This window comes from Vespula vulgaris, chromosome 9 (genome assembly GCF_905475345.1).
Source record: "Vespula vulgaris chromosome 9, iyVesVulg1.1, whole genome shotgun sequence".
Lineage (NCBI taxonomy): Eukaryota > Metazoa > Arthropoda > Insecta > Hymenoptera > Vespidae > Vespula > Vespula vulgaris.
Genome location: NC_066594.1, coordinates 2,465,018 through 2,491,261, shown reverse-complemented (window position 1 = coordinate 2,491,261; position 26,244 = coordinate 2,465,018). Strand labels below are relative to the sequence as shown.

The 26,244-nt window shown below is 33.7% G+C and overlaps 3 protein-coding genes across 10 annotated transcripts; 1 reads left to right on the top strand and 2 right to left on the bottom strand.

The window, feature by feature from the left end:
• Nucleotides 1-914: 914 nt before the first annotated feature.
• Nucleotides 915-6,419, bottom strand: LOC127066521 (liprin-beta-2). 5 transcript variants are annotated; one of them, XM_051000371.1, is made up of 12 exons: nucleotides 6,268-6,419; nucleotides 4,441-4,652; nucleotides 4,209-4,342; nucleotides 3,768-4,125; nucleotides 3,466-3,627; nucleotides 3,252-3,383; nucleotides 3,012-3,186; nucleotides 2,496-2,791; nucleotides 2,232-2,408; nucleotides 1,763-2,134; nucleotides 1,488-1,688; nucleotides 915-1,121 (listed from the first exon to the last, which is right to left on the bottom strand). In XM_051000371.1, the coding sequence occupies exons 1-11, from the start codon at nucleotides 6,278-6,280 to the stop codon at nucleotides 1,530-1,532; spliced, it is 2,190 nt and encodes a 729-aa protein (XP_050856328.1). In that variant the 5' UTR covers nucleotides 6,281-6,419; the 3' UTR covers nucleotides 915-1,121; nucleotides 1,488-1,529. The 5 variants fall into 5 exon arrangements, with proteins under 5 accessions (XP_050856328.1, XP_050856327.1, XP_050856326.1 ...); XM_051000370.1 differs by lacking the exon at nucleotides 6,268-6,419 and adding an exon at nucleotides 5,011-6,248 and having other exon boundaries at nucleotides 1,592-1,688; XM_051000369.1 differs by lacking the exon at nucleotides 6,268-6,419 and adding an exon at nucleotides 5,011-6,247.
• Nucleotides 6,420-8,236: 1,817 nt separating this feature from the next.
• LOC127066522 (zinc finger protein ztf-16-like) lies at nucleotides 8,237-15,028 on the top strand. 4 transcript variants are annotated; one of them, XR_007782415.1, is made up of 7 exons: nucleotides 8,237-9,427; nucleotides 10,376-10,591; nucleotides 10,707-10,938; nucleotides 11,048-11,316; nucleotides 11,417-11,752; nucleotides 11,844-12,373; nucleotides 13,610-15,028. XR_007782415.1 is itself a non-coding variant. In XM_051000374.1 (6 exons), coding segments are annotated over exons 1-6 (1,515 nt in total). In that variant the 5' UTR covers nucleotides 8,237-9,425; the 3' UTR covers nucleotides 12,304-15,028. The 4 variants fall into 4 exon arrangements, 3 of the variants coding, with proteins under 3 accessions (XP_050856331.1, XP_050856332.1, XP_050856333.1); XM_051000374.1 differs by having other exon boundaries at nucleotides 11,844-15,028; XM_051000375.1 differs by having other exon boundaries at nucleotides 8,237-9,431; nucleotides 11,844-15,028.
• Nucleotides 15,029-15,328: 300 nt separating this feature from the next.
• LOC127066524 (uncharacterized) lies at nucleotides 15,329-25,962 on the bottom strand. The gene is made up of 5 exons (XM_051000377.1): nucleotides 25,492-25,962; nucleotides 21,000-21,479; nucleotides 20,684-20,864; nucleotides 18,776-18,904; nucleotides 15,329-16,189 (listed from the first exon to the last, which is right to left on the bottom strand). Exons 2-5 carry the CDS (start codon nucleotides 21,474-21,476, stop codon nucleotides 16,029-16,031), a joined length of 948 nt encoding a protein of 315 aa, XP_050856334.1. The 5' UTR covers nucleotides 21,477-21,479; nucleotides 25,492-25,962; the 3' UTR covers nucleotides 15,329-16,028.
• Nucleotides 25,963-26,244: the final 282 nt, after the last annotated feature.

Here is a 26,244-nt window from a genome sequence, read left to right as displayed (position 1 = left end):
TATAAATCTGTCCGCACATGTATAAATATGAGTCGGGTATTCAACATATAAATACTATATTATATATTGAAGTTTAATATGATATAAAATAAGATTAATAAATCGTAAATGATTAAATCAAGTTTATAAAATATTATATATGATATAAATGAGAAATTAGACGAACTAAAATTAATAAGGCAGGAACAAGACTGAACACATTTGGAAGGCGGATAGTAATAATATGAAGTGAATTAGTTTCATAAGGAAAACCACGAAAAAGTATCATTAGGAGTTCTACTTCGTAGATAATGTGAGAATAAATTGATGTCGTGATTTTTAGTAAATTCATTGCTAGCATAAAAAATTATAAAACTGGGCGTGATAAACAGTATTAATATCTTCTCCCATAATCTCCAAGTGTAATATAATTTCCTGTGGAAAACAAAAACTAAAGTATTTACTCGAAAGATTTTTTATATTATTTATGTATTTACTTTTATCACATATTATATGTAAACTTAAAAAAAAAAGGAAATAAATATATCATTTTAAAGATTACAAATAGCAACGCGTGTACGTTAACATTTTTCGTTGTTTTGTTACATTATTTTTTCGTAATATATTAAAGAATGCAAAAGTTTCCAAAATACAATTTCAACATAGCAATTAAATTAATTATATTATATCACTATAATAATTTCTAATAACACATTAATAGTCAAACTACATACAATATACATGTGTTATTTCCAATATGAAAATATAAATTTTGCAACGCGTCAATCATTTAGTATTGAACAATTACTATTATTTTGATAAGGTTATTAGAAATTTGTTTGAAAATATATGACATAATCTAAACACGTTATATATAGCAAGGCACCTATCCTGTTATTATTGTGATTACACAAATTTTTAATAAGTTCGTGTCGTAAAAAAGTGGTCCCTGTTTATCTGTGATTTATATTTTTTACATCTCCATTCTTTCTGCTAATAAGCTATCTGTTAATCAAATCTAATAAAAGCAAATATTTTTTGGTATAGAATGAATCGTCCAATATACTCATTGTACAAAGTAAGTTTTATATATGTTCCTCATATACAACCAATTACTTTCTTTTGTCCAGTATCCTCTAGATCTGAAAACAATTAATTTATAGAAATGAAGAAATTTTTCCTAAGCAATGATACAGATGATGAGATGAATTATAATATGCGGAAAATTAATCTAGAAATTAATAAGCAAACATAAAAAGGCAAATATAGTAATTAAAAAAATAAAAAAAAATAAAATCAAGCAGAATATAAAATATTTGGTAAATAGTAAAGTAGAATAGTATAGTAATAGATTATTTTGAAAGGAATAAGATTTGATGAAAAAAACTGTTATGCTTATAATTAAACAGCTTGATCCTATAAAGAAATAAAAATATAAGACCTACACCTTTATAAACTTGATCATTATAAGCAATGTGATATTGAAATATTAGTCGAGTTAGACTTACGAGTTAGTTAAGATGACTGCTTGAATGAATCTGTGATTATGGTTAGAGTGAGGGTGAGTTCAAATTAGGACTGCCTGGTGTTGACGAAGATGTTGATGGTGTACCTGGTGGTGATGCTTCCAAAGGACAAACCAGATTTCCATAATCCACTTCGTTTTTACTTTTCTTACGCTTTAACGTGAACTGAGACTTCTTTGGTGCCTTTTAAACAAAGATGAAAATATATTGCTATATATAAAATACGTAATTATTTATACTTTTATTAATATACCAACCTTCAATCTAGCCGTAAGAGTTAAAGGTACAAATCCAAGTGTACTTTCCATCTCTCTTTTATGCTGTACAACTTCTCTACCAAGAATTTGATTAAAGTGAGTTGTCAAATGCCTTCTTAATAGAGTTTTTGAAGGTGGAATGCTTAATATAGTAGCTAACAATTCTGAGGTGAAACGACCTTCATGGATCATCAGTCCCCCATGCACTCCTGAGCCTCTCATATTAGGTGCATATTCTGCAAGGTCAACCACTCTCAACCATTCCATCACTCTATGATTAGTCCATAGTGTGACATTAGTTCCATCTGCACCATTCCCATTTACTGATCTTCTTTCCATGTTATCAAATTCAAAATTTAACTCCCTCAGAATCTATAATCAAGATTAATAATATCAATTATATTTACCCAATAACATTCATTAAGTTCAATAATCATTTTTATTGAACTTTACACTGATATAATATTACCTGAATTCCTCGTCGTAAACTAGCTGCATGCAATTGAGCTGTCACACCAAGATTCAATAAATCTTCCGTCGTTAATCTATGTAATACTCTACCATCAACTTTGGCATTATGAAAAGCTTCTTTATGTTGGGGTAATCCAATATCATCTAACCATCGTAGTACTGCAGCACTGTCCATCTACAATGAAAATCAAATATGATATAAAAAATACATCAAGTAAATTGAACATTTTATATATATTGATGAAAATGTTAGTTAAACAACCTTCTCTGAACCAAGAAAGCCTTCTGCGTTAGATCTCTCAGATTCAATTGCATATAATAATTTCTTTCTATGCAATATATTTTTTATATCAAGTTCCTTTTCAATTTGATTTGGCGTTGCCTCGACTAATTTTACACCAGTAGCTCCCCATCGTCTTAATTCTGCGGCGTAACATTCCAGGCCAATACGAGATAGCCAATCACCAACTTCTTCTATAGACAATTCTGCAAGGGGTTTTGGTGGTGCTGATTCTGGTTGAAAACTTGACTCTCCAATTACTGTTTTTTCTTCTTCCGCTAGGAAAAAATAAAAAAATTTATATATTTGATTTGTTTTCAATATTATATTTTAAAATAACACCCTGATCATGACATTGTTATTTACGTTTAAATATATTACTTGTTTTAAATTTACATTGGCTTCTCCTTTGTCAACAAATGGTTATTAAACAGACTGTGTTATTAGAAACAAGCAAACATGGCATAAGCATGCTTAAGTAAAGATTCAATTAGGAACCTAGAATAGGAGCTGATAGACATCTCGCAGAAATTCCTCTAACAGCCAACGGTACTGTTGTGTGCTCTCCGGAGATTAAATTCGAAACCTTACCAAACGCGACTCCTTTCTTTGAAGATGTTGGTGGCCTTGGAAGACTGCTATATTGACCGGCATGTCTACTGAATCTTTCCCCCTAAAGAAAGAGTAACTGTAGATTTATACTTCAAAAAAATATATGAATAATATTTAATTACTTACATTGGATAATGAACTTGTATTTCTTAATGCTAAATTTTCATGTTCTAAACTAGCTTGTCTGAGTTTCAGTTCAGAAAGAGAACTAAGAAGCTCTAGCTTTTGTGTCTCCAATGCACTTCTTGATAACACTTCCTTTAAAATAATAAAAAATTAAAATTGCATTACATTAAAACCCATATACATTAAAATTTAATAAGATACGTTTATATGTAACCTTCTGTAAAGCTTCTTCCATTTGCCTGAGAGAATGCTTTTTTTCTTTAAGCATATTTTCCAATTCTTGAATTTTGCTAGACTGTGCATCAACTTGCTCTGACAGTACTGATACTTCCATATGAAGTGCACCACGTTCGCTTTCTAATTTTTGGAGACGTTCCTATGAAAGAAAATAAACACATTGAAGTTTTACAAATTATTTAGTAATCTTCATTTTTGGATGGAACAATTTCTAAATTAACTAAATTAATAAAATAACTAGTTAAAATTTATTATTGATTCTTTACACATATCATATACCTCAGTTTTATTATAGTAGCTATATAAATGTGAATTATTGCCACATTGAAATTGTTGTAAAGAGCAGTAATGTGGTTTGTCTTTAGCACAACATATTAAATCACTATGTGATTTTGTCCTCTGATTATGATCAGTTTTACTTTTGAATCTTCGTCTTCTTCTATCCAATGAACCAACACAACGACCTACTGAATTTCCAGAAAGAGAAGTAGTGCTATTCGTTTTGTCACTGGAATGTAAATGACATTCCTTTAAATGCAATGGAATTTGTTGCATATGACAAGAATACATCGTGCGACAGTTGCAACTTAAAGGAAGATGGTCCTTGCTACAATGATGTGGCAGCTCACTCTGGATACTAATTTACATAAATAAATCATTTGGAAATTACTCTTGCATATCCTATTTTATATATTTTAAAAAATTAACAAGCACAGAAACCTTGAGCATGGTGTACTATACAAAGGTGGAAGAGTTGATAAATGAGTTGGATTGATTTTTGATGTTGGTGTTCCACAAATATTGGACATACTGCCTTGAAGATTTATCATCTTATTGTATTCGAATAGACAACCCTGCAGTGTGATATTACAAATATGTGTTAATCCATGAAAATAAAATTCTTAATACCAGATATGAGCAACAACTTTATAGAATATATTCTTCCAAGTACCTGACAAAGACAAGTCTGAGACCTACAAGCAGTGTGACAATCTTCAACAAATCTAGGTAGATCGATTGGTATTCTATGTTGATAATCTTCAGCATAATCCTCACCACAACCCGAATTAGACGTTCCAGAAGAATCATATCCTTCTGAAGGTGTCCACTGACTATCCCAATGTTTTATAGTTGAAGCTGCATCTGATGAATCTGACTGTGAATCTAAATTAGATTCGAAGAACTGTTTTACTATCTCTGAGATAAGAATGAATGGATTTCTCTTCAAATTCCTATTATAAAATCAATGAACCTATATTTAGCACCAAGTGTTTTCACTATACTGATAAAGACTCTATTTCTGTATTTTTTTTAATAGAAAAAGATGTACAGAATACTTTTGTATTATAATTATCTATTCTTAGATATAAAAATTTATCTGAAATGTTGATAATAATTAACATAAAAAAATTGATTTTATAATGATAATATAAATCATCACTATTTTCATAAAATAATTTCATCAACATCAATAAAATAAGAACAAAGAAATATTATTTATTAAAATATATCGATTAAAGACCTTTCCTATGTAGTTTATTTTCTTCCTCCATGATAGCAATTAAATTCTGGTACTCTTTAGGATAATTAGTCCACGTATCCATTCCTTATATAGAAACAGCTGCCCTTTCTCCCAAAATATCATTATTGCACCACATTATTTCAATATAATATGAACTTGTAATCTGAATTTTTAAGATCAATCACGTATAGATGTATCCCACACATATATTACCAAGAAATAATATACAAAAAAACATCTCTGAGTATATAGAAACTCTTTTAGTATGACAAAAAATGTAGAAGACGAATAATACTTTTTTACAATTTTTAGATCGTTTATCGGCGTAAAATATTGAAATGATTCGGTACGTTGAATATAGATGAAACTTCTCATACGCCAGGCTCGGCTTCGTCTCCATCGAAACTAAATTTAACATCACGAAATTCATCGTGAAGAAGAAGAAGAAGAGAAGGAAGAAAAGAGAGAGAGAGAGAGAGACAGAAAGAGAGAGAGAAAGAGAGAGAGAGTTGCACTTATAAATAGAGTGAGTGTGTTCTCCCTCTTTATTAGTCGGGATCGCTGCCCCTTCCTCGCAATAATGATGAGAGATCAAGGATGAAGATACGCACATACATATATAAGTGGTGAACATCGAGGTATAACACGTGTACATTATCAATTAACGATACTATGTGAACGTTTGATTAAGAGAAAAAATAAATGAAATAAATTGCTTCGTTTCTTTTTGAGTACATCGAAGATACGTATTTCTCATCGTAGATATCAATCAACAAAAGGTGATGCCTTTGAAAGAAGTATAAATTACAATGTAAGATATTTCTATAAATTACGTTCTTGTTTACTACAAAACAAGACACGTTTCATCATAGATCGTTAGTAGCATGTCCCGTCTAGATAAAGTTTAAGAATATCCGGATGTAGGACTAACATACGTGAGACGCATTTGACTGGCGTATACACGGCACATGAACACGTGCGTGGAAAGACGTGCGCGTGCCGGAAATCAGTCCGGATATGCGAACCACGTGTTCATTGACATCTGCGCTGATTGCGAAAGATAAGTATATCCGGAAATGGGCCATCAATAATAACGATAACAAAAAAAAAAGGGACATGTATCGTTTTCCTTCTGTTATCCTGCTTTGAACTTTTCCTTTGGATTTGCATTCATGTCAGCAACAACGCGTACAAGCTACTGTTACCACTGCTATTGTTACTGCTACAAGTAAATAAAAAAATGATGCTCCTTCTTACCGGCTGCATCCATTGCATGAAAATTTCAATGGTGCTCGCATCCGGCGGGGGTGGCGGCGTAGGTGCGCTTTTTATCGCGGCTACGAGATTTCTCGTTGCTTCTTTCACGGAATCCTTCCATTCTGTGCTTCCTTCGACGGCACCTTCGGTACATGCTCCTACAAACCAACAAATAAACAAAACAAAAAATAACGAAGGTCGACTTGAAAAATTATAAATTTATGTAGGACTCCGCGATACTTCGCTATTTTCGTAAGATTACTCGCCAACAAATGTATACGTGGAAAGAATTTATTTTAAAAGATAATTACCGGATATTATTCCATCCATTTGCAATAGTGCAGCCTCCAACATTTTACTCGCCTCGCTCGAATTTTTAGATAAGAAACTCGATTCGTTCACCTGCACCGTAGTGTCGTTTCTCTCCTCACTTTTTCCCATAACTTATCACTGAAAGAGAGATCATATCAATGTAAATAATAATAATAATGTTTCGACGAAAAAGAGACGAGTTCACCTTGTTTTTTTTTTTTCTTTTGTAATAACAACATCAACATTATTGATCGTTTATTATATGTAAAAAGTAACAACAGATAATTTCATACCGGTTATATCCATCATTAAAATCGTTGTAAAAATATTACAAATTTATCAATATATAAAAATTAAGCAAAAATTATCTAACACAATAAGCAATATTATAATTAATAACTACTAAGCCACAGAACTGTATACTTTCGTAATTACATAAGTTACATGTATATACATTGTGAAAACAAAAATATACTCGTGACCGGTCAACAATGTGATAAGAACATCGAAAACAGATCAGACAAGATTGGCCTCGAATGACACATAGCACGCGACCATCAGAGCAATATAAACCTCAGAATGAGTCATAAGATTTTACTTTAACGATGCGGAGCTTTAATATTTAATGCTATATTTATGAGTCAAAAGAAAAGAAAGAAACATTATTTTTTTATCTTCGAAAGTATCGTTAACAAGTGGAACTCCTTTCACTTGTCATTTGTCATTTAACGTCATACAATAGTATCATTTCGATCGGTAAATAATTTCCATTTTTTATCACTCAAAAATAAAATATAATCGAATGGCAGAGTTATTTTTTACATCGCATGCATACGGATATTAATAAGGATAATATGAGATTTCCCGAAAAAAAAAAAAAAAAACAATAACAAATGATCGTTACCAATTTATTGATAAAGTCGAAAATTGAGATGATTCTTACCGTGTCGTTTCATGATTTTCATTTGAGTCGATGATAAAACGTATTTGCTACTTTTATTAGTTAAATAAAATATATATAAACGTTTATAAGCGAATGTTGTGCGAACGGTCAACAGGTACTAAAGAGCAACGCCCAATGGCTACGCCATCATAACGTATTCTGCCTCCACATTGTCTGTCTCTCTCTCTCTCTCTCTCTCTCTGTCTCTCTCTCTCTCTCTCTCCTTTCTCTCTCCCACTCTATATACCACTTCTCTTTTTTCTATTTTCTTATAAGTTCATTCTAATAAACTCGAAAGCGTACTTTTACATCTTTGGTTATGCTATCATTTGTAAGAGTAAAGATCGAATCAATTAATGAAAATAAATTATATTCAATAATAATCTTTGAAAAAAAAATGAGGAATGTATTCTTGTTTTCCAATCGTATATAAAAGATGAAGTAAACGTAACATTGCTCGAATATAAGCACGAAGTACGATTTATTATCTTTATTGATTTAGTTCGTAAAAAATATCGTGAATTACGTAAATCGCGATCATGATTCGAAACGTGAACGATGATTGACGTGTATGGAAGAGATGTATTTCGTGGTTTCACACAGTGACGCTACGCGTCGCGCGAAAATAAGTGAACGATAATACGAGTTATTCTTTTGTTCTCGATTTAATAATCGATTTCTTATCTCGATCTTTAGTCTCGAATAAATGAAATTACCTTTTCATGAAAATTCGACGTCCTTAATGAATGAATGGAACCTTACAATCCTTTTCTTTTATGCTTCTTGAACGACGCATTTATGTATCCGATTATCACGAAAAAATGACTTTGTGTCCTTCCTATCATCGATTGTGCACCCACATAAAAAATATATTTTATCTTTTATCTTTATACAGATGAACTATCGTTGTTATCGCCGACCGTGTTCCTGAAAGAACATCGTACGATATTGCCAGTTGGAAACGCGCGATATATGTACTATATGTACACGACACAAATCGAATTCAATTTCGAATTTTGTCAACTTCTTTCTTGTTTTTATTCTATTTTTTCCTCGATAATTATTTCTTTTTTCTTTTTAAGAGGAACGAATAATTGTGACACTAAGAAACTAATGGAAAATATTCGTCAAGGAAAAGTATTTCGAGAGAGATGATCGAAAAACACACACCGATTTGTGATCTCCACTTTCTTTTGTACGGTGGATCGATTTGGCGTCATTCGATTCGAATCTCATACTCTCGATCCGTTCGATTTCGATCATACCGTGATATGCTACGCGCTTACTTGTTTATCCTTTCTTCGTAATTACAAATCCAAATCTTAGTCCGAATAGAAAAATCTTTCAAGTTACAAACGAAAAAGCTGAGATTGCGCGTGACATTCGGCGACACGACAACAACGACGACAACGACGACGAGTTAAAATTGATTATACGCGTTACCAACCTTTGATTGGCCGAGAAATAAAGAAATGAAGAGAGTGAGGTTATGTTTGAGTCATTCGAAGGAAACATTTCACGCGACTATGTACGAAAAGAGCCGAAGAACAAGTAACGGTTCGGTCGTACGATCGTCCTTCTTGTTTTCGTCGTCTTTTTTTTCGAAGAATTGAGATCGATTTCATTGTTGATTCAACGAACGGGAAAATACGGAGAGAGGATACTTGGACATGAAGTTATCAGGAATGGATTGGTAGCAATGCTCACCGATATCGGTGAGCGAGGATATGGATACTTGGCGCACTTCCGTTACGTTTCACTCGCCTATCTGTCGTTGAGAGAAGGTGGGAAAAGAAAAAAAAAAAAAGAGGAATAAACGTCGAGGAGGATGCGCGTGGTGTTGTGAGATAGAAGAGAGAAATTCCGTGGGTTGAAGGAGGCCTCGCCAACCCACCTTTAAGGAATGTGAGTAAGTAAATAAGACGCGTGTCCCGACCTCTTTTCTTTTCTCTCTCTCTCTTTCTCTCTTTCGTTTCTTTTCTCTTTCTTTCTCTCGCTCTTGCTTTCTCTCCCACTCCTACCATTCTCTAGGTCTTTCGCTCGCTCTCTCTCTCTCTTTCTCTCTCTTTCTCTCTCTCTCTCTCTTTCTCTCTCTCTTTTCTCTTCTCTCTCTCTCTCTCTCTCTCTCTCTCTTCCTCTCTCTCTTTCTCTCTCTTTCGACGGCGCTGTCTTTCCGCGGAAAAGCCGCGAAAACTACGTCACGAGTGACGGATTCGGTCAAAACTGGGACAAAGTGCAGTGCACTCTGGCATTGCGCTTTACCCACCAGGTGTTTCTATGCCGTAATCTTCCCAGGATTGGGTAATACTCGTACCGTTGCACCTTGCTCTCGAATACCTGCTCGATCTTCGATACGAGAGTCTTGACACTCGACTAGGTACCACAAACTGACAGGTAAAGGTTTACGTTCGTCATTGTCTCTTTCGGACGAGGTAACTGTATGCGTGAAATTCGTCCTATAATAATACGTATACCGTCGATGTGATTCGGCAAAATTTTACGTTTAAACTCACTCCACGTATTTACTCTCTCCTTCACGAGATTTTTTTATCTTCGATCAGAATTCGAAAAGGATACGTGTCCCACTGTAGAGTATACGTATATATCTCTTTTAATACCGTGTAAGACGAAATTCATGTTAGATCGAAACTTTGATAAATGATAAATGTCTTACGGGCGTTTCTCCCAAAGTTTCTCCTTTCTAAAATGTCGAAATTACATCTTAAATTGAAATTTGTTGTCATTTGTACTTAGTGGTGTTATTGAATTCAATCATATTTATTAGATGTTACATTTTATATCGAAATAAAGATACCAATGGTAATTGTTACAAAGACACTCTTGATGGTGCAGGTTAGATGAAGGATTCAAGATAGTTCCACCGTTTGGTATCATGTCAGATGGAGTCGATGGTGGCGGCGGGGAAAACGAGGTAGACTCTCATTCCTCTTCGCATGCAGAGGCTGGTGATTCTTCTAATCATAGAGAAGAAGAAGCATTGGATCCAGACAACGAAGCAGCTCTTAATACTAATTATGATAGTAGCGATGGAGCTGTTCCAGCATTTAGGTTAGATTAGCTTTCACATCCTTTACAAGCCAAAGAAAAAGAAACTTGGCATAAAATTGAAATACACTGATGTATAATGTAATATGTTTTATATATTATTTTGTCACTTTCACAGATGTGATCGCTGTGACAATTATGAAACTATAAATAAAACAGCATTTTGTGCTCATCAAGATCAGTGTCTTGGAAGTGGTGAACCAGGAGAAAGTACAGAAGGTATCGATGGACCTGAAAACGATGGAGATGGAGACGAGGGTCATTCGGGTTTGCGAGCCCATAGAAAAATCTTTGAGTGTGATGTTTGCAACATGAAATTTTCTAATGGAGCTAATATGAGAAGACACAAGGTAAAACTATAGAATGATAGCTGTATCCAAGAAAACAAAAAGTTAAATCTTGTAGATATGTATCATATTTATTTATTTATTTTTTTTTTTTCTATATTTTGATTTCTAGATGAGGCATACAGGTGTAAAACCGTATGAGTGCCGAGTATGTCAGAAAAGATTCTTTCGAAAAGATCATCTTGCAGAACATTTTACCACTCATTCAAAAACTTTACCATATCATTGTCCAATATGTAATAGAGGTTTCCAAAGACAAATTGCCATGAGGGCGCATTTCCAAAATGAACATGTAGGACAACAGGATATGGTTAAATCATGTCCGTTATGTAGTTATCGAGCAACAACAATGAAATGTCTTAGGTTGCACTTTTTTAACAGGTAGATTAATTCTTATGAATTATACTTTTTTGTATTATATTTGCAAGTATAATTATAATCTGAAAAATACCTTTACTCAGATATATATGTTTGTGTTTAGACATGGAATAGATTTAGATAATCCAGGACCAAACAGTTCAACTTCAATATTAAACAGTTGCACACCTGGGGAAGCCATGCCATCTGCTCCCCTATCTGACAGTGGTGATAGTACTGGCAATAGATCAGCGGACAACGCAACTCCTCCAATGCACTTTCTTACTCCTCACGTTGAAATATCCATTCCTTACCCAGAACAAACTACTAATCAACGGAATTCAAGTCCTGCTCCACTAAATGGTGATAGTCCAAATAGTCCACAAAGTGCAGATAGCAATAGTAATGCTCCAAGCAGTAGTCATCATCAATTACCTATTAACAGTAGTGGCATTCATAGGTAAGTGCATTATTATTCACAAATATTTCATTAGATATTTAACTTGTTTATTAATATTAAAGAATATGAATAAATAATCTTATATTACAAGGAATGTGGGTGGTGGAGAAGAAGCTATCACACCTTCAATCTCTTTAATTCCTATCAAACAAGAGCCAAATAGCAATGGTATGGAAGATAGTGGAGCAACATCTAGCAATCTTTCATTGCCATCGTTAATCAAGGTCTCACCATTGAAGACACTATTGCGAGATGATCTATGTCGTAAACTTTCTACAAGTTGCAGTAACAATAATAACACTAATAATAATAATGGTTCAAATTCCAATCTACATTCAAGGGGTGAACCCCCGACATCGACGAGACCTGATCCACGAAGTAGCGGTTTACAGTGTACACACTGTAGAATTACTTTTCCAGATCAGACGTTGTACTTTCTTCATAAAGGTTGTCACAGTGAGAGCAATCCATGGAAGTGCAATATATGTGGTGAGCAGTGCTGTAATTTGTACCAATTTAATTCGCATTTATTGAGCAAAAGTCATCAGTAGCAGCGAACAAAAAGTATGCAATGGCATATCATTTTTCACTCTTTATTTAAAAGCATCTTATCCAGAAAGGGTACGTAGAATTATATGTCAAATAATATCCGTATATGAGTATGCGCCGGGAAAATATAAATATATATACATAAATATATATATTTTAATATATATATTTATATTTTCAAACATTCAGATATAAAAGCTCGATCCCCAACGAAGTACTTTTAACAAGTACATACACATACATACGTATATATAGATATATATATATTTATCCTGATGTGTAGTAATTTTAAATTGTGAATTTTGGTAATAGCCATGTGCTGCCTTCCCCTCAAAAATTCTACGCGTAATGGGAAGATTTGTGCCTTTTTTCAAATTTGCCGATTTTTACTCGTCCATCATAATGTCATCATGCGAACGATCCGTCCATAGAGCTTTACAGAATTATTCCAAGCTCTATTAGTAGTATTAACTTAGATATATACATATATATATATATATATTTATATTGGATAAGTCACATAAAACTAGAACCGTGAATATTTCGGTTACTTTTTATCGTATTAAACATTTCTGGAAGAAAAATATAATTGGGCCATATAGGGATTAATACAATTAGAATGAGAACTTTTACCTAAAAGTCATATTTTGTAAAGTTCATAAAGTTGTAATTTGATTGTCGATTTAAATCATTGTAAAATATTAACCCTTTTAAATCCAACATATTTTTCCAGAGAATTTTTTTTTCTTTTCTTTTTTTTTTTTTTAATAATATAATTCAAACTAATCGAGATATTCGAGCTTCCAATTTTAATTGACTCATTCGATATATCTATAGATAAAAACATTGGAATAGTCTTAGACTATTTCAAAGATGAACAGAGTTAAATAGATAGATTACAAAGAAATATGAGAAAATTTCTATTAGATACCTTAGTTATGCTCTTGACATGCGGCTTAAATGCTTTGAAACAGACACGATGTATTTTTGAACTTACTTCTTAATCGAGTTATCCTCAAATATATCTCATATACGAACGCGTAATATATGAATATAATAACGACAACAACAAAAATATATATATATATATTTAGTATATTAAACTCTGCCTTTTCTTGCACTTTCTTGCACACACGTTTTCACACATCAGAATGAACACAACATCGGGTTAGTTACAAGCATTTGCCGTTTATCCTACTAATTCATGGTGATATGTGGGTTTTAACAGGTGGACGATATACTTCACTAGCTAAACATTTTATTAGCGAGTCGATGTGTATTGCTGATTCACCTGTTCACCTGTTTTAGGTAGGAATGTTATACATCGGTACAGCCGATAATGAGGATAACGTGTACAGGGCACAAGCCACCAGGCATGTACTATATAAAAGGCAGGTTCGGAGATTTGACCTTGATATGAAAAAAAAAAAGAAAAAGAAAAAGAAAGAAAGAAAGAAAGAAAAGAGTTTTTGCAGATACGTATTATTTCACGGTATATGCACTACTTAGAACAGGGTCATACTCTCTGCTTTGCCTTTATGTCGAAGATTATTTTATATATAAATATTTGTACAGAAATAAACAAATTATTAAGAGAAAAAAGCGAAATGGAAAGGAAATCGAAATAGTGATTACTACGTACATGGCATGCATAATTAATATTATGCACAGATATATATATTTATATAAGGAAAAGAATAGAGACACAACTACACGTATATACACACACAAACAGAGAGAGATACACAACACTGCTGTAAATGGTTGTAGTTATTTAATAATTGTTCTGTATATCTCAGCATAGTATTTAATATGATCAATATTATTTATTAGCATATAAGTAATTTATTATTGCTTTGCATTCCAAGAGATGAGGTAGTGTATTATTGTAAACAAATGATCAGCGTTAACGGTGCTTTTTCTCTAGAAATTCATTGGATTATCTTTGTAAATTAATAACAAGCACGTAAAGAATCTTCGATGTTAACAAAAATTATTGGTAAATAATGTTTTTTTAAAACAAAAAGAAACAGAATTATGATATAAATATATATATATATAGAGTTATATATATATATATAAATTCAAATTATTAAATTTGTTAATTGCACTGTCAATTTTTATTGAAGCATCATTGACGTACAAATTTTTTAGATACCTTTACAATATTGCGTGTTCATCATATTAGTTCGTGAATTTTTTATGGTATTGTGAAAATAAGTGCCTGATTTAAATGATTATCTTTTTTGAATTTAATGATTAATTTATCGTGAAAAAAAGAAAAAGATGAAAACCGATTCTGACATCGGTTTGAAGAATTAAAGAAAAGATTCTTGTCTAATCCCACATTTAGATATATATATATATGTATGTGTATATATATATATATGGACCAGAAGCGTGCCCGCATTTACCACACGTGCTTAGAATAGCAATGCCTTTACAACTGTGATCACGTTTACAAAGAAAATAGTCTTAAACCTAGAAGATAGACGTAAAGGTATTTAGAAATACGAAAATATGATGAACACAATTTCGAATAAAAAGCCTTAGGTGCAACCCGCCCTCTGTCCCCCCTTAATTTATATGATATAAAATTAAAGTATATTTAATTCTATAAAAATGGGAAAAAATTATATTGTTGATGTTACTACGGTGTAATGGGTACAATTTAAATACATAATTCTTACATGTATATAAGGAATAGACCGGAAGACTCTCTCATCAGATACGTATTTTTCAATTCTCCAATATCCCTTACGTTGTTCCTTTAAAATTTAAGATAAAACAAATTCAACAATGTCTCTTTGTTATTTTCATTATGAAATATTTTATAAGAAATTCATGTGATGTATATCCGTAAGAGGGAACGAATATCTAATTGTTAAATTATTCGGTCACCAACTTAAATCTTTAATAAGCTAATAAAAAAAGAAAAAGAAATCTTAAAACTAAATCCAGTTGTCTCTTGGAAAAGTAAAAGGATTCAAAGGAGATTAGTGTATACAATCAGACAACGATTGCCTCTACATATTTATACACTTTATTTTTTTAATAATCGTGTCGCGTGTATGAATACAAAGGCTCGTGTTATATTACAAAGTTTCCACTTTATTTTTCGTTTTTTTTTCCTTGCGTATTAAAGCTACGAGAGAGAAAAATAAATAAATTTGAAGAAATCCTCTCCTCTGGAAGAGCTAAGCGGTCTCTCGTTGCTCGAGTTTCACTCGAGTTTCGGGACCAATAATATATAAGAGGATATACTCTCTTATCAAGTTTTCTTCGAAAATTTCTTATAATTATATCAGGAACCAGGTGTAGAAAAAGAAAGGCGGAGAAGAATATACATACACACCATAAGTTCATAATCTTGACACACAAGCGTCGTTTACTTTATAAAATGGCAATAAAGAATTAGATCATGACGTAATTCTCTGAAAATATATTCTCGTATCGTACATTCCATCATGTTATCGATCGAGAAGAAGGAAAGGGTGAAGGGGAAGGATGGAGGGTAAGAAGAACGATATATACCTCTCGATAACTGTGTACAAAACACTTTGTGCATCGTAGAGAGATCCTTCCAATACGTCATCGTTCCTCCAGCATCCAGCAAGATGCGAGAGAATAAACCTTTTAAAGATTTTTCATTCTCTCTTTCTCTCTCTCTCTCTCTCTCTCTCTCTCTCTCTCTCTCACTCTCTCTCTCTCTCTTGATTTTGTTCGATCAGTCAATGACGTTCGTCTTGTGGCTCAGAATCGTTTCGATGTTTCGATGAATCCGCGCGATTTGTGAACGTTTGCTTCTCGGTGTCTCCCCTTCCTCGATGTAGAGGTTCCCACCCACTTCCGGCCAACCAGCCATCACCGGAGTTTCGCGTTTCCGGTCTGTAAGCAAGAGGAAACAAGTGCGATCGACCGGCCAATCAACCAAACCGAGTACTTCCCCAATTCACCTACGTTGTTCAAGGGCTCTCTTTTTCTCTCTCTCTCTCTCTTTCTATTTATCTCTATCTGTCTCTCTTTCCCAATCGATATTTATCTAACAATATATATACTTCCTGTTCACTCATTTATTTCAAATTAATTTGCTAAACGTGCTAGAATTTCTCGAACGATTGGATTATTGGCATTGATCGAATTAATGTACATACGTTTCGTACATATATAAGGACTCTCTCTTTCTCTCTCTCCCTTCTCTCTTTCTAATTCTCAATTGATATTTATCTAACGATATATACTTCCTGTGTTTTCTCTTTTATTTCTAATCAATTCGTTAAACGTGTTCGTATTTCTCGAACGATCGAATCAATTTATACACATACATATATATATGTACGAAACGTATATACGATATATCGTCTAATGTTGAACCTAAAATTGGACGCTAAGCTTGATTTTCAGCATCACGCGCGTCAATCTCGAAAATGCAAACTGGTGCATGTTCTCTCAACGATGAAATTCTAAAGTTAGAGGTAAGAGTACCGAGTTGAAAATGAATGAAGGCATATAAACGTTAGGAACAATCACGTCATTTTGTTTTATTATGTGATAAATAATTAAGCCGAAGTGTATGCCTTACCCTTCTAAAGGCCACGTAAGAGATTCCCAAAGGCCATGGCATCTAGCCACAACTTTGCTATCGTCTCGTCTATTTTACGAGTACTACAAACAACCCCGACTATTTCCTGAAATATACCAGGAGCGTAAGCTATAAGTCAAACATTGCGTCCTGGCATATCGCATGATCATTATCTTTTCGTTTATTGTCCTTCTACTTCAGCAAGTATTATTGTATTTTTGATTTTATTCGTTTAAAATGACGACAATTAATATTTCATTCATAAATTTGCCTTCAAATAATTTGGATGACTTCTTTTCAAACTTGTTCTTATGAAAATTAATAACATGATTGTTTTATACTATTTTGTTAATATTCTAATAATTAATGAATTGGTCAAGTTTATATTCAAAGTTCTTTTTATACTCGTTTATAATAATAATTATATTATACCATTACAATTATCATTAACCTGTTAACTGAAAAAGATTTAATTCTCTAGAATCCATGTTTTTGCAGATTTACAAAGAAATTATATAATGTAAAAGTTATTTAACAGTATTATTTACTTATATTAATATAAATTATATATATATATAACTTATACTTAAGAAATATTTAAAATGTCGAATATATATAAAATAATAATAAAAAAATTTGTGACAAGATAAAGTGAAACTTAACAAAAGTAGATATCACAATATGCTACCTCAAAGTTTTATGGCGTTATGGATAATTTTAATTCCTACTAAGAAGACATTATCAATACTTTTTAATTTTTCTTTTCGCAATTCATCAATTGAACTTTTTATCTTGATTTGTTTTATTTTACTTTTAATTTAGATAAATTTTATAGATCTACGTTCATAGATCAAAAATCATTTCAGTTAACGGATTAACATTGTTATATTTTTATATAGGCTGATCCACTTTAATAAATCTTGAAACTACGATATTAATAATTTTTAAATATAATTCAAGCAATGAATTTCATTTCATTCATAGGATCAAACCCCAGGAAACGATCGATTGAATGAATTTCGTAAAAGGTCGGTTCTAGTCAAGGATCATTATCGAGGATAAGTTCTTTACACGTTCTCTCCCACAACGTACGTGACGTATACGCGTGAAGCACATTCAACCGCGGTTCGAATCAAATGAATTTATTATTTACGCTCTCTTTGAAATCCCTCTCTCCCACTTCCCTACCCTGCCATACTCTACCCCTACCCATACTCCATCCATTTATCTCTCGCATACTCGCCTCGATCATTCTTCGCAAAGCGTTCGTCGCGAATGCGTACGCAAGTACATCTACACTGAGGGTCAGAATCAAAATGGGGCTTTAGATTAATGTAATATGCACTTAGCGAACGAATAAACACGAACGATATACGCCACGTGATATCTCTACTAGTATATAAGTATATATTGTAGAAAAATCTGCTTCAAGTTGTCCTTTATGATTCTTGTATGAGATTAACCCTTTAAAAGTTATTATTAAAAAAAGAAAAGAAAAGAAATGACGTTAATGCTATCATAAGTGAAATTTTACCACAGTATATTATCTTTTATTTTATTGAAAGCAATAAGAAAAGAAGTTTACATCTGTATGAAAAAATGTATATATAAATATATATTATACAAGTTATATGTATAATATTATTATTATTTTCTATTTTAGAGAGCAATAAGAAAGAAAAAATTTAGTAGGTGTATATAAAGAAAATGTATTATAATATGCCAATAGTATATACTATACTGATATATAATGATTGCAAATAACATTATAGTAGTTAGGACAAATTAATTACACTTTGTATCTCTTATCTTTTTGAGGTGAAATTTCACCGATGATAGCTTTTAAGAATCGAAGAGATACTATGAAATACGCATAATTTTCAAATGCTTACCTAATAATTTCTCAAGGTACTGACACCTGGTTTCTGGATCACCTGGACTCATCGGTGCACCTGCAACGAGTTCCGCTAATTCTGCCTTAACCATAACGTTTAATCGGGCAGAGATTTCTTCGAGACCAACTGAAAGAAAAAAGAATAATTATTAATAACTTACAACTATGATAACGTAACAACATTAAGTAAGAAAAAGTTGAGTCTTGCAAAATATAAAGAACGCTTATGAAATCGCACGATGAATTGCTCGGACATATAATCTTTGATTGCATCGAGTTTAGTCAAGGTGGAATGTGGCATGAATGGCCATGGAATGCGTGCCTTAGCTTTCTCAAGGCCCATTTTAGACAGCTGCTTCTCCTAATAGGTTGAGACTTAAGCGGGACGTCTTTTATAGGTCCTCTCCATATTGTGTCTAATCAGAATCAGTAACCCCGGGTGGGCCGACCATTAGACGTAATGAAACGGTACCGATTACAAATGAATACTTATTATCTACGATCGAATCCGTTAGAAAGAATCAATTCAAATTATTCTATTAAAACGTTATAATTATTGCTATTGGATGCGTGCCATTAATTTGATTTTTACATTTCAAATTTGATTCTTATTTATATTTCTATAGAGAACAATTATTGTTATTAACGTTATTAATGACAGTGCTTGTCATTTTAAATCAATATAATTTTCACATCTCAATTGCATTTCTCGCATTTTAAATCTAATTCTCAATGTATCGTATCTTTATATAGATCGTTATAAAACCATAGCAGAGATTATCGAATTTATACGTCATCTTTTATATTACCACGATTATAATACTTTACGTGTCACTAATTTCACGTTATACATGTTTGATAGTAGAAAGGACGCCGGTAACGAAGCTCCATTCATACGAACTTCATTAACGAATCGTGCTTGAATCGGTTCCCACAAACGTGCACGCGATACGTGGCACGATACACGACTTCAATAGTGGGGAGGTGTTCCGGCGAGAAAGAGTTCTGCGTAATGCTCGTTATGCAAATGCATGTAGTAGCCTCGTATACACGTGCACCATAGATCATAAGAACGTTACGCGACTTACACTCTTTTTCTTTTTTATTCTATAGTAACGATTGTAAAGGAGAAACGTTTTGAAGAGTAACACTTTGCATACAATCGCTTTAACATCGATTTGAAATGTTATTCAATCGGATAAGAAAAAATTTGATTATCTTCGATTAACTCTTACGTAGTAATTTGTAATTACTAGAAAATCTAATTCTTAATAATTACTATGTCAATGTTGATCGAAGATAATTTGAATTAAAAAAAAGTATTGTCCATTGTTTATGATAAAAAAAAAAGAAGTAACATGATCGTTGATCATAAAAATAAGTATGATTGGATAAACGTTGTCTGTTCATTTCTCATAAGAAAAAGTTTAGAAATTCGATCATAATTCGATCGTACTAAGTACGGCCCTGGTTATAAGTAGATATAGTAAACGCGGAACGGTGTACGCGATAGTGACAGCGTGGGCGATGGTACGTTGAGCGCGTTGGACGTGGCGACGTCATATCCGGGCGCGGTAGGTCGAGCCAAGGTGAGGAGAGGCCGTGATCAGCCCTCTAATGAAGAAAATCTCGCCTTGCATTTTAAAGGACTCGCGGAGTATACGTTTACGCGTACTTCCCTAGGGCCCGGAGTCGAGCCCTTTTGCTTTGCCGCACAAAATGCCGGTCCTTTCGAGCGCAGGAAGGATAACGTTTAATGGCGAACATGCTCGATGTCGATTTCCAATGTCGATAAGAGAGGAAGCCGTGTATCTTCGTTTGTCCTTCGAGGCAAGCCGACTTAAACGTTGTATTGATTTGAAAACTATGAATTAGTAAGAGAATATGATAAGAAATACACATGTACCTGGTTCAAAATTCTTTTTCATCCTTCGCCATTGTCTCGCATAAACCAAGGCCGAACAGCCTGCTACCAAAAAGAACACCACACAGGCACATACCGCGAGTACAAGGGCGGCAGTCTGCCAATCCCATGAAAGAGATCCTTCGATGTTCGATTTTCTCCTCTCTCGAGGGTCATATGGCCTCTGCGAAAGTAAAACGTGTGTCTCTAAAACGTTTGTCTGTAAAGCCCTCGCATATTATACTAACCGACAGCTATCGAAATTAAAAAAGAGAAACTTTAGAAGTCTATATACGAGGTTACGATTCTCGTTCTTTACTTTTTGTTCTTGAGAAGAGAACTCGTCAACGTCTCCCACGTTTATTTCGTCGTCGTAAGTAGCATCGACGAGACTTCTCGTTTCCTGTCTTAACTCCTGTTGACGTTGTTGCTCCTGCGATTGTTTTTGTTGTTGTTGATCTAAATCCGGAAATCGCCAGAGCATCTTTGACGTCACCGCTTCCAAACGTCTCTGTCCGTTCTCAGGTCTCTTCCTTGTTGACAGAAAAGACCAGTCAAGCTCCAAAGCTGAGAGTGGTCCACAAATCGCGTCTTGATGCACAGCGCAAGGACTCAATGTGAACTTTGGTGCGCATCTCGTGCAGGGCCAACAAGATGCACGTTCGGTGGACCAGAATTCTAGACCTGGCTTACACACCGGATACTGGGAACCGGATATCGCGCCGGCGAGATCACAGACACCGACGAATAACGGCACTAGGGTTACCAGTAACCCGCAACAAGATTCCTTTGGCATCACCTGAAAATACATTACAATGACAATTGTTTTTATTACAAGCGTTATGTCGATGGAAAGTTCGTGTTCAAACGGTGATTGGTACATTGAAATTCGTTCATTTCTTTGACCTACACCACGTGACAAGGATCTGTCGTCCCACACGACGATTATAAAACCGTTGTTGTCATTATAATGCGTAATGAATCGCCATTGTTGGCAGTCGGCGTACCAGTTTGGCATTATAGATCATGTTACTTGTAATCATTGATTACTGTACATGCGATTAACCAACGAATACATTAGATAGTTGTTTCTCAGATTCTTCTTTAGATAACTTAAATTCATATAAATAAAAAATGATTTATATATACATACAAACACGACATACACATGCAGCACTTGAAATCGATGCATTATATAGTACTCGTTTCTTTGTTTCTCGTTTTCGAATTTTATGCATGCGTGGTCAGATTACATATGTGAGCATAAACTTAAAGCGAATGGCTTGCCATTATTCAAATTAATCGACGCGAGTAGCCGGTACATGCCTCGATGTAAAGATTACGTTAGCACGAGCTCTTTTTGCGTATTTCAAACGTTTCATGCAAATAAATAAGCTCGTCTCTTTTTCTTTTCTCTCTCTCTCTCTCCCTCTCTCTCTCTCTCTCTCTCTCTCTCTCTCTCTTTCTCGTAGAAACTTTAACAATGGTTGAATCGTTACATAGTTCAGAGAAGTCGCCGTTCGAAAGAATTTTAAAGATTCATGGCGACGCATAAAGTGGGAACGTCCAAGTATTCTTATTGTACCTTGTCTCCAAAGACATCGAGTAGTTCTTTCCAAAGTATTGAAGTCACGTTCGTGTTCGCACGTAAAGCACAAATACGAGTTCTACGAATTGACTTCGTTCTACGATCAAAATGAAATTTCTCGACATTTGTAGAGAAAGAAAAAAAAAACAGAAGAAAAAAATAATAAAATTTCTTGTGGTTGAGATCTTTTTCTCTTAAAATAAAATTCGGCACAAATACACACATATAGATGCATCGAGATCTACACAGGAGATGAACAGCAGATCTTACATGTTTGATTAGTGCGCTATAAACCGCACGTCATCCAGTCTCCGCAGGGAGTTTTTAACCCCACGGAGATAGCAAAAGAGAGTAAGAGAGAACGAGAAAATGTTGAAAGCCAAACGTCGATCGCAACCGATCGACGTAACTCGTCCGTATAAAGACTCTCTTTAAGCGGCAAAAGCGTTCGGACCGTTTCCACTTCCGGCTCGTTCTCGATGTAATTACATCCGCAGTTGAATCGCGATCCATCTACGTCATCGCTGATACACGAGTCTGTGCTTTCATGCGCGTACATTACAAGTACTTATGAATGCATTCGTACCTATTATAGAGCATTCTGTTGAAACTTTTCTCATTTTCTACAAATTAAGAGAAGAGATCAAAATCTTAAAATAAAAAAGAAATAAAAAACTATTAGCAAGAAGAGATTAGTCGCAATCGCTTGTATATCTCGGTATATAAAATATATACACTGAATTATAAAACGTTTGTTAATAATTATTCGTAGAAATACAATAATAAAATTGTACATTTCCTTCAAAACCGTTATTTGTCAGAACACATAATATGCAAATGACTAAAGTGATTAGATATTAGCTTAGCAAAAGGAGGAAGTATCTCTTATGTTATTCTTTTCTTTCTCTTTGTAGGTTGTTATCCGGTTTGTGCAGTCACGAAAGCAAATGTGAAGTAGAAACGAGAGTAGCTGAAGAAAATACAATAAGTTGCTTCGCCATGTATGGTACTCGGTAGTTTCTCTTCGCCTACTTAAAATTGCTTGTGCGCACGTGTCATATTTCTCGAGGGCGCAACACACACACACACACACACATACACATATATATATTCGATCATCGTCGTCGTCGTCGTCCTATGTGTACAATAAGTATTCGTTGGCTAGTTCGCTTTCTCGCGCGCAAACTCGATGCGCGTGTGCGGACGGCGCAATCAAAATGCAACGCTTCGATTCGCTCGCTCGTGAGAGTCGACGATGCAAATGCAATCCCTCCGCCGAATTCGTCTCTTCGTGATGAGGATTTCAATCTCTGTTTATTTTATTTATGGATTATCGAAGGCCCTTGCGCAAAAGCATGCCTCGACTAACAATCTTCGGCATCTTCGAAAGAACGACGTAATAGATATCTCTTTTTACATGAAAACGATGTAAACATTGCCAATTTTGCAAGAAATTCCTTTCTTTCTTTTTGCTCATCTTCTTCTAACGTCTTGTAGAAGTATAATCTCTGCTATTCTATCGCACGACACGCATGCCTAATATCATCGATAAGAGAAACCGTTAAGTACTTGTATGTGTGTCCTCCATTGACAAGATTCATACTTTGAATTCCATTCAATACTAAATATTGAGTCAGAAATACGTGTAAGATTTAAGTAATCTGGCTCCTCATTAATTTGCGAAACGAAGGAGAGAGAGAGAAAGAGATTAATAGAGAGAGCAAATATTAAATATCTTTAAGACGAAACTCGATGAATGGGATTCGGAAGGAGTGGGCACAGTTTGCTTCCATTGACACGATGCAAAAGATAGAAAGAATTTCCTCTTGCTTTTCTACGGTGTCTGGCATTGTTTATTTTCAAAAGAGACTTCAATAAACATCGAAAAAAAATAACTTTACTTCGGCGCGAGCCATAGCCACGTGTTTCGTGCACGTCAACCACCACGTAGGATACGATCGAGGAATTTGAATTTAACGCGATAAACACAAGCTAGAGTTCATTTCATTGGCATTCGTTTTGAAAATAATGCCTGTGGTATCTCACGCTTGAAATGTCTATTTTGAATTTTCTTTTGATACTTTATTTTAGTGATTGGTCACTTAACGATAACTCCTAATCTATAGTTTGAAAAATTGCTTAAAAATTTCACGATATTAAAATCATTATGATCGTTTAAATATAATACAACTTTTGCTCGTTGAAAGATCAAAAAATACTCTATATTTATTTGAATAATTTTATTACTATTTTTATAACAATGTAGTGAAATACTATATACTATTGTTAGTACTTCTAATGTACTAATGTATTTCTGTATTATACTTTATATATAATACTGTGTAATGTATTTTAATTATTACTTTAATTATTAAAACGATTTACTTTAATATTATAACGTACATTAATTATTAAAGTAATTTACTTTAGTACCTTAGTATTTTAATTATATAAAATTATTCTGATGTATTTTACTATTGTAATGTATCAATGTAGTTTAAATTCTATTTACTATTTGAATAAGTATTACTATCCTGATAAAAATTATTCAAATAAATATCAAATATTTTTGAAATCTTACTCGTTAGGAGATCAAAGAACATTAAATCGTCGTTAACTAACCAATACAGTTATATTGAATTACATCCTAATTACAAATTCACACGAGTTTCATCATTACACGATATTGTTCATCGTATAGTTTGCTCGAATCCACACTATACGAGGAATCGTAAGATAATTCCTTGAGTGTTGTGAATTCGGTGAAATATACGGCACACTACACGGAAGAGCAAACACGTGTACTACTTGCATAATTCATAAACGCACGTTGTCTTCGCTTGTCTCTGTCATCATGTAAACAGTAGATCTTTTCACGATCTTTAAAAACGTTTATACTATTTAGTCTAAGATTGAATTATAGAAAATATTTGACAACTTATATATAATTTGTTAAATATTTCTAATAGACACTTAAGTTATTCATTATGAGCAAGTAGAGATACATAAGTTTCTAGAGCCCTATTGAAGCGACATTAAAGTCGACACCCTTTTAACGACGATACCGGTAAAGATCAATTGATTACAAGGAAGTTACGAGTCAGACAAAATCTAACCGATCCTATAAAAATTTCGTTAAGTTGATTATAACACGAATGTTTAATACATTCCTTCGATCATAAAAAGAGAAAATATTAATCGATCGATCAATAAAAATACTTACGCTGCCTTCAGTTTCGGCTCTGTCATGATGTAATCCTTGTCCTCATCGTCGCGGAGTCGAGAAAATTAAAAAAAATTTCTTTTCTTTTTTTTTATGATTCTCTTTTAATCACAGCACCCAATTGAACACACGAAATTGATGTAGAGTCTAGAAAATAAAAATTCACGTATCACTAAGGATAGTCTGTCAGTTTTTGTTGATACTTGATTTAGTGTCGTAGTTCGTGCACAAAAATAAAACAAAAAATTAATTCATTGTTATCACAACACACACGATCACCCTCTGTTTAATAGATATTAGATAAGACGAAGAAAGGGGAAAAAGAAGAGGACATTTTTAAAAAATACAGAGATGTGATATTTTTCTTCTTGTATTTCTTCTCGACGTTTCTTTCGAAGTACGTGCGTACTAACGCGCGGTCGCAACGCGACTAGTCCGACGAGTTATACTAATTTCCGCCCACGACATAACCGCGAGAGTCTAGAGTGAGAGAAACGAAGATAGAGACTAGAAGAGACGAGGCAAAAGCGTATACGAGAGAAACAAGAAAGAATGAAAGAAAGAGAGAAAGAGGGAGATGGTAGAAACCGAGGTCGATGGGGTGGGGGGAGAGAGATCGTAGGAGAGGAAATCTCTGTCGGTGGAAAGAAAGAAAGGGGTGGGGATGGGGGGAAAAGAAAGGGAGAGAAAAAGAGAAAGAAAACTTGGAGGTGAAGTAGTTTCTCGACGGGTTCTCTCCAACTAGTATTATAT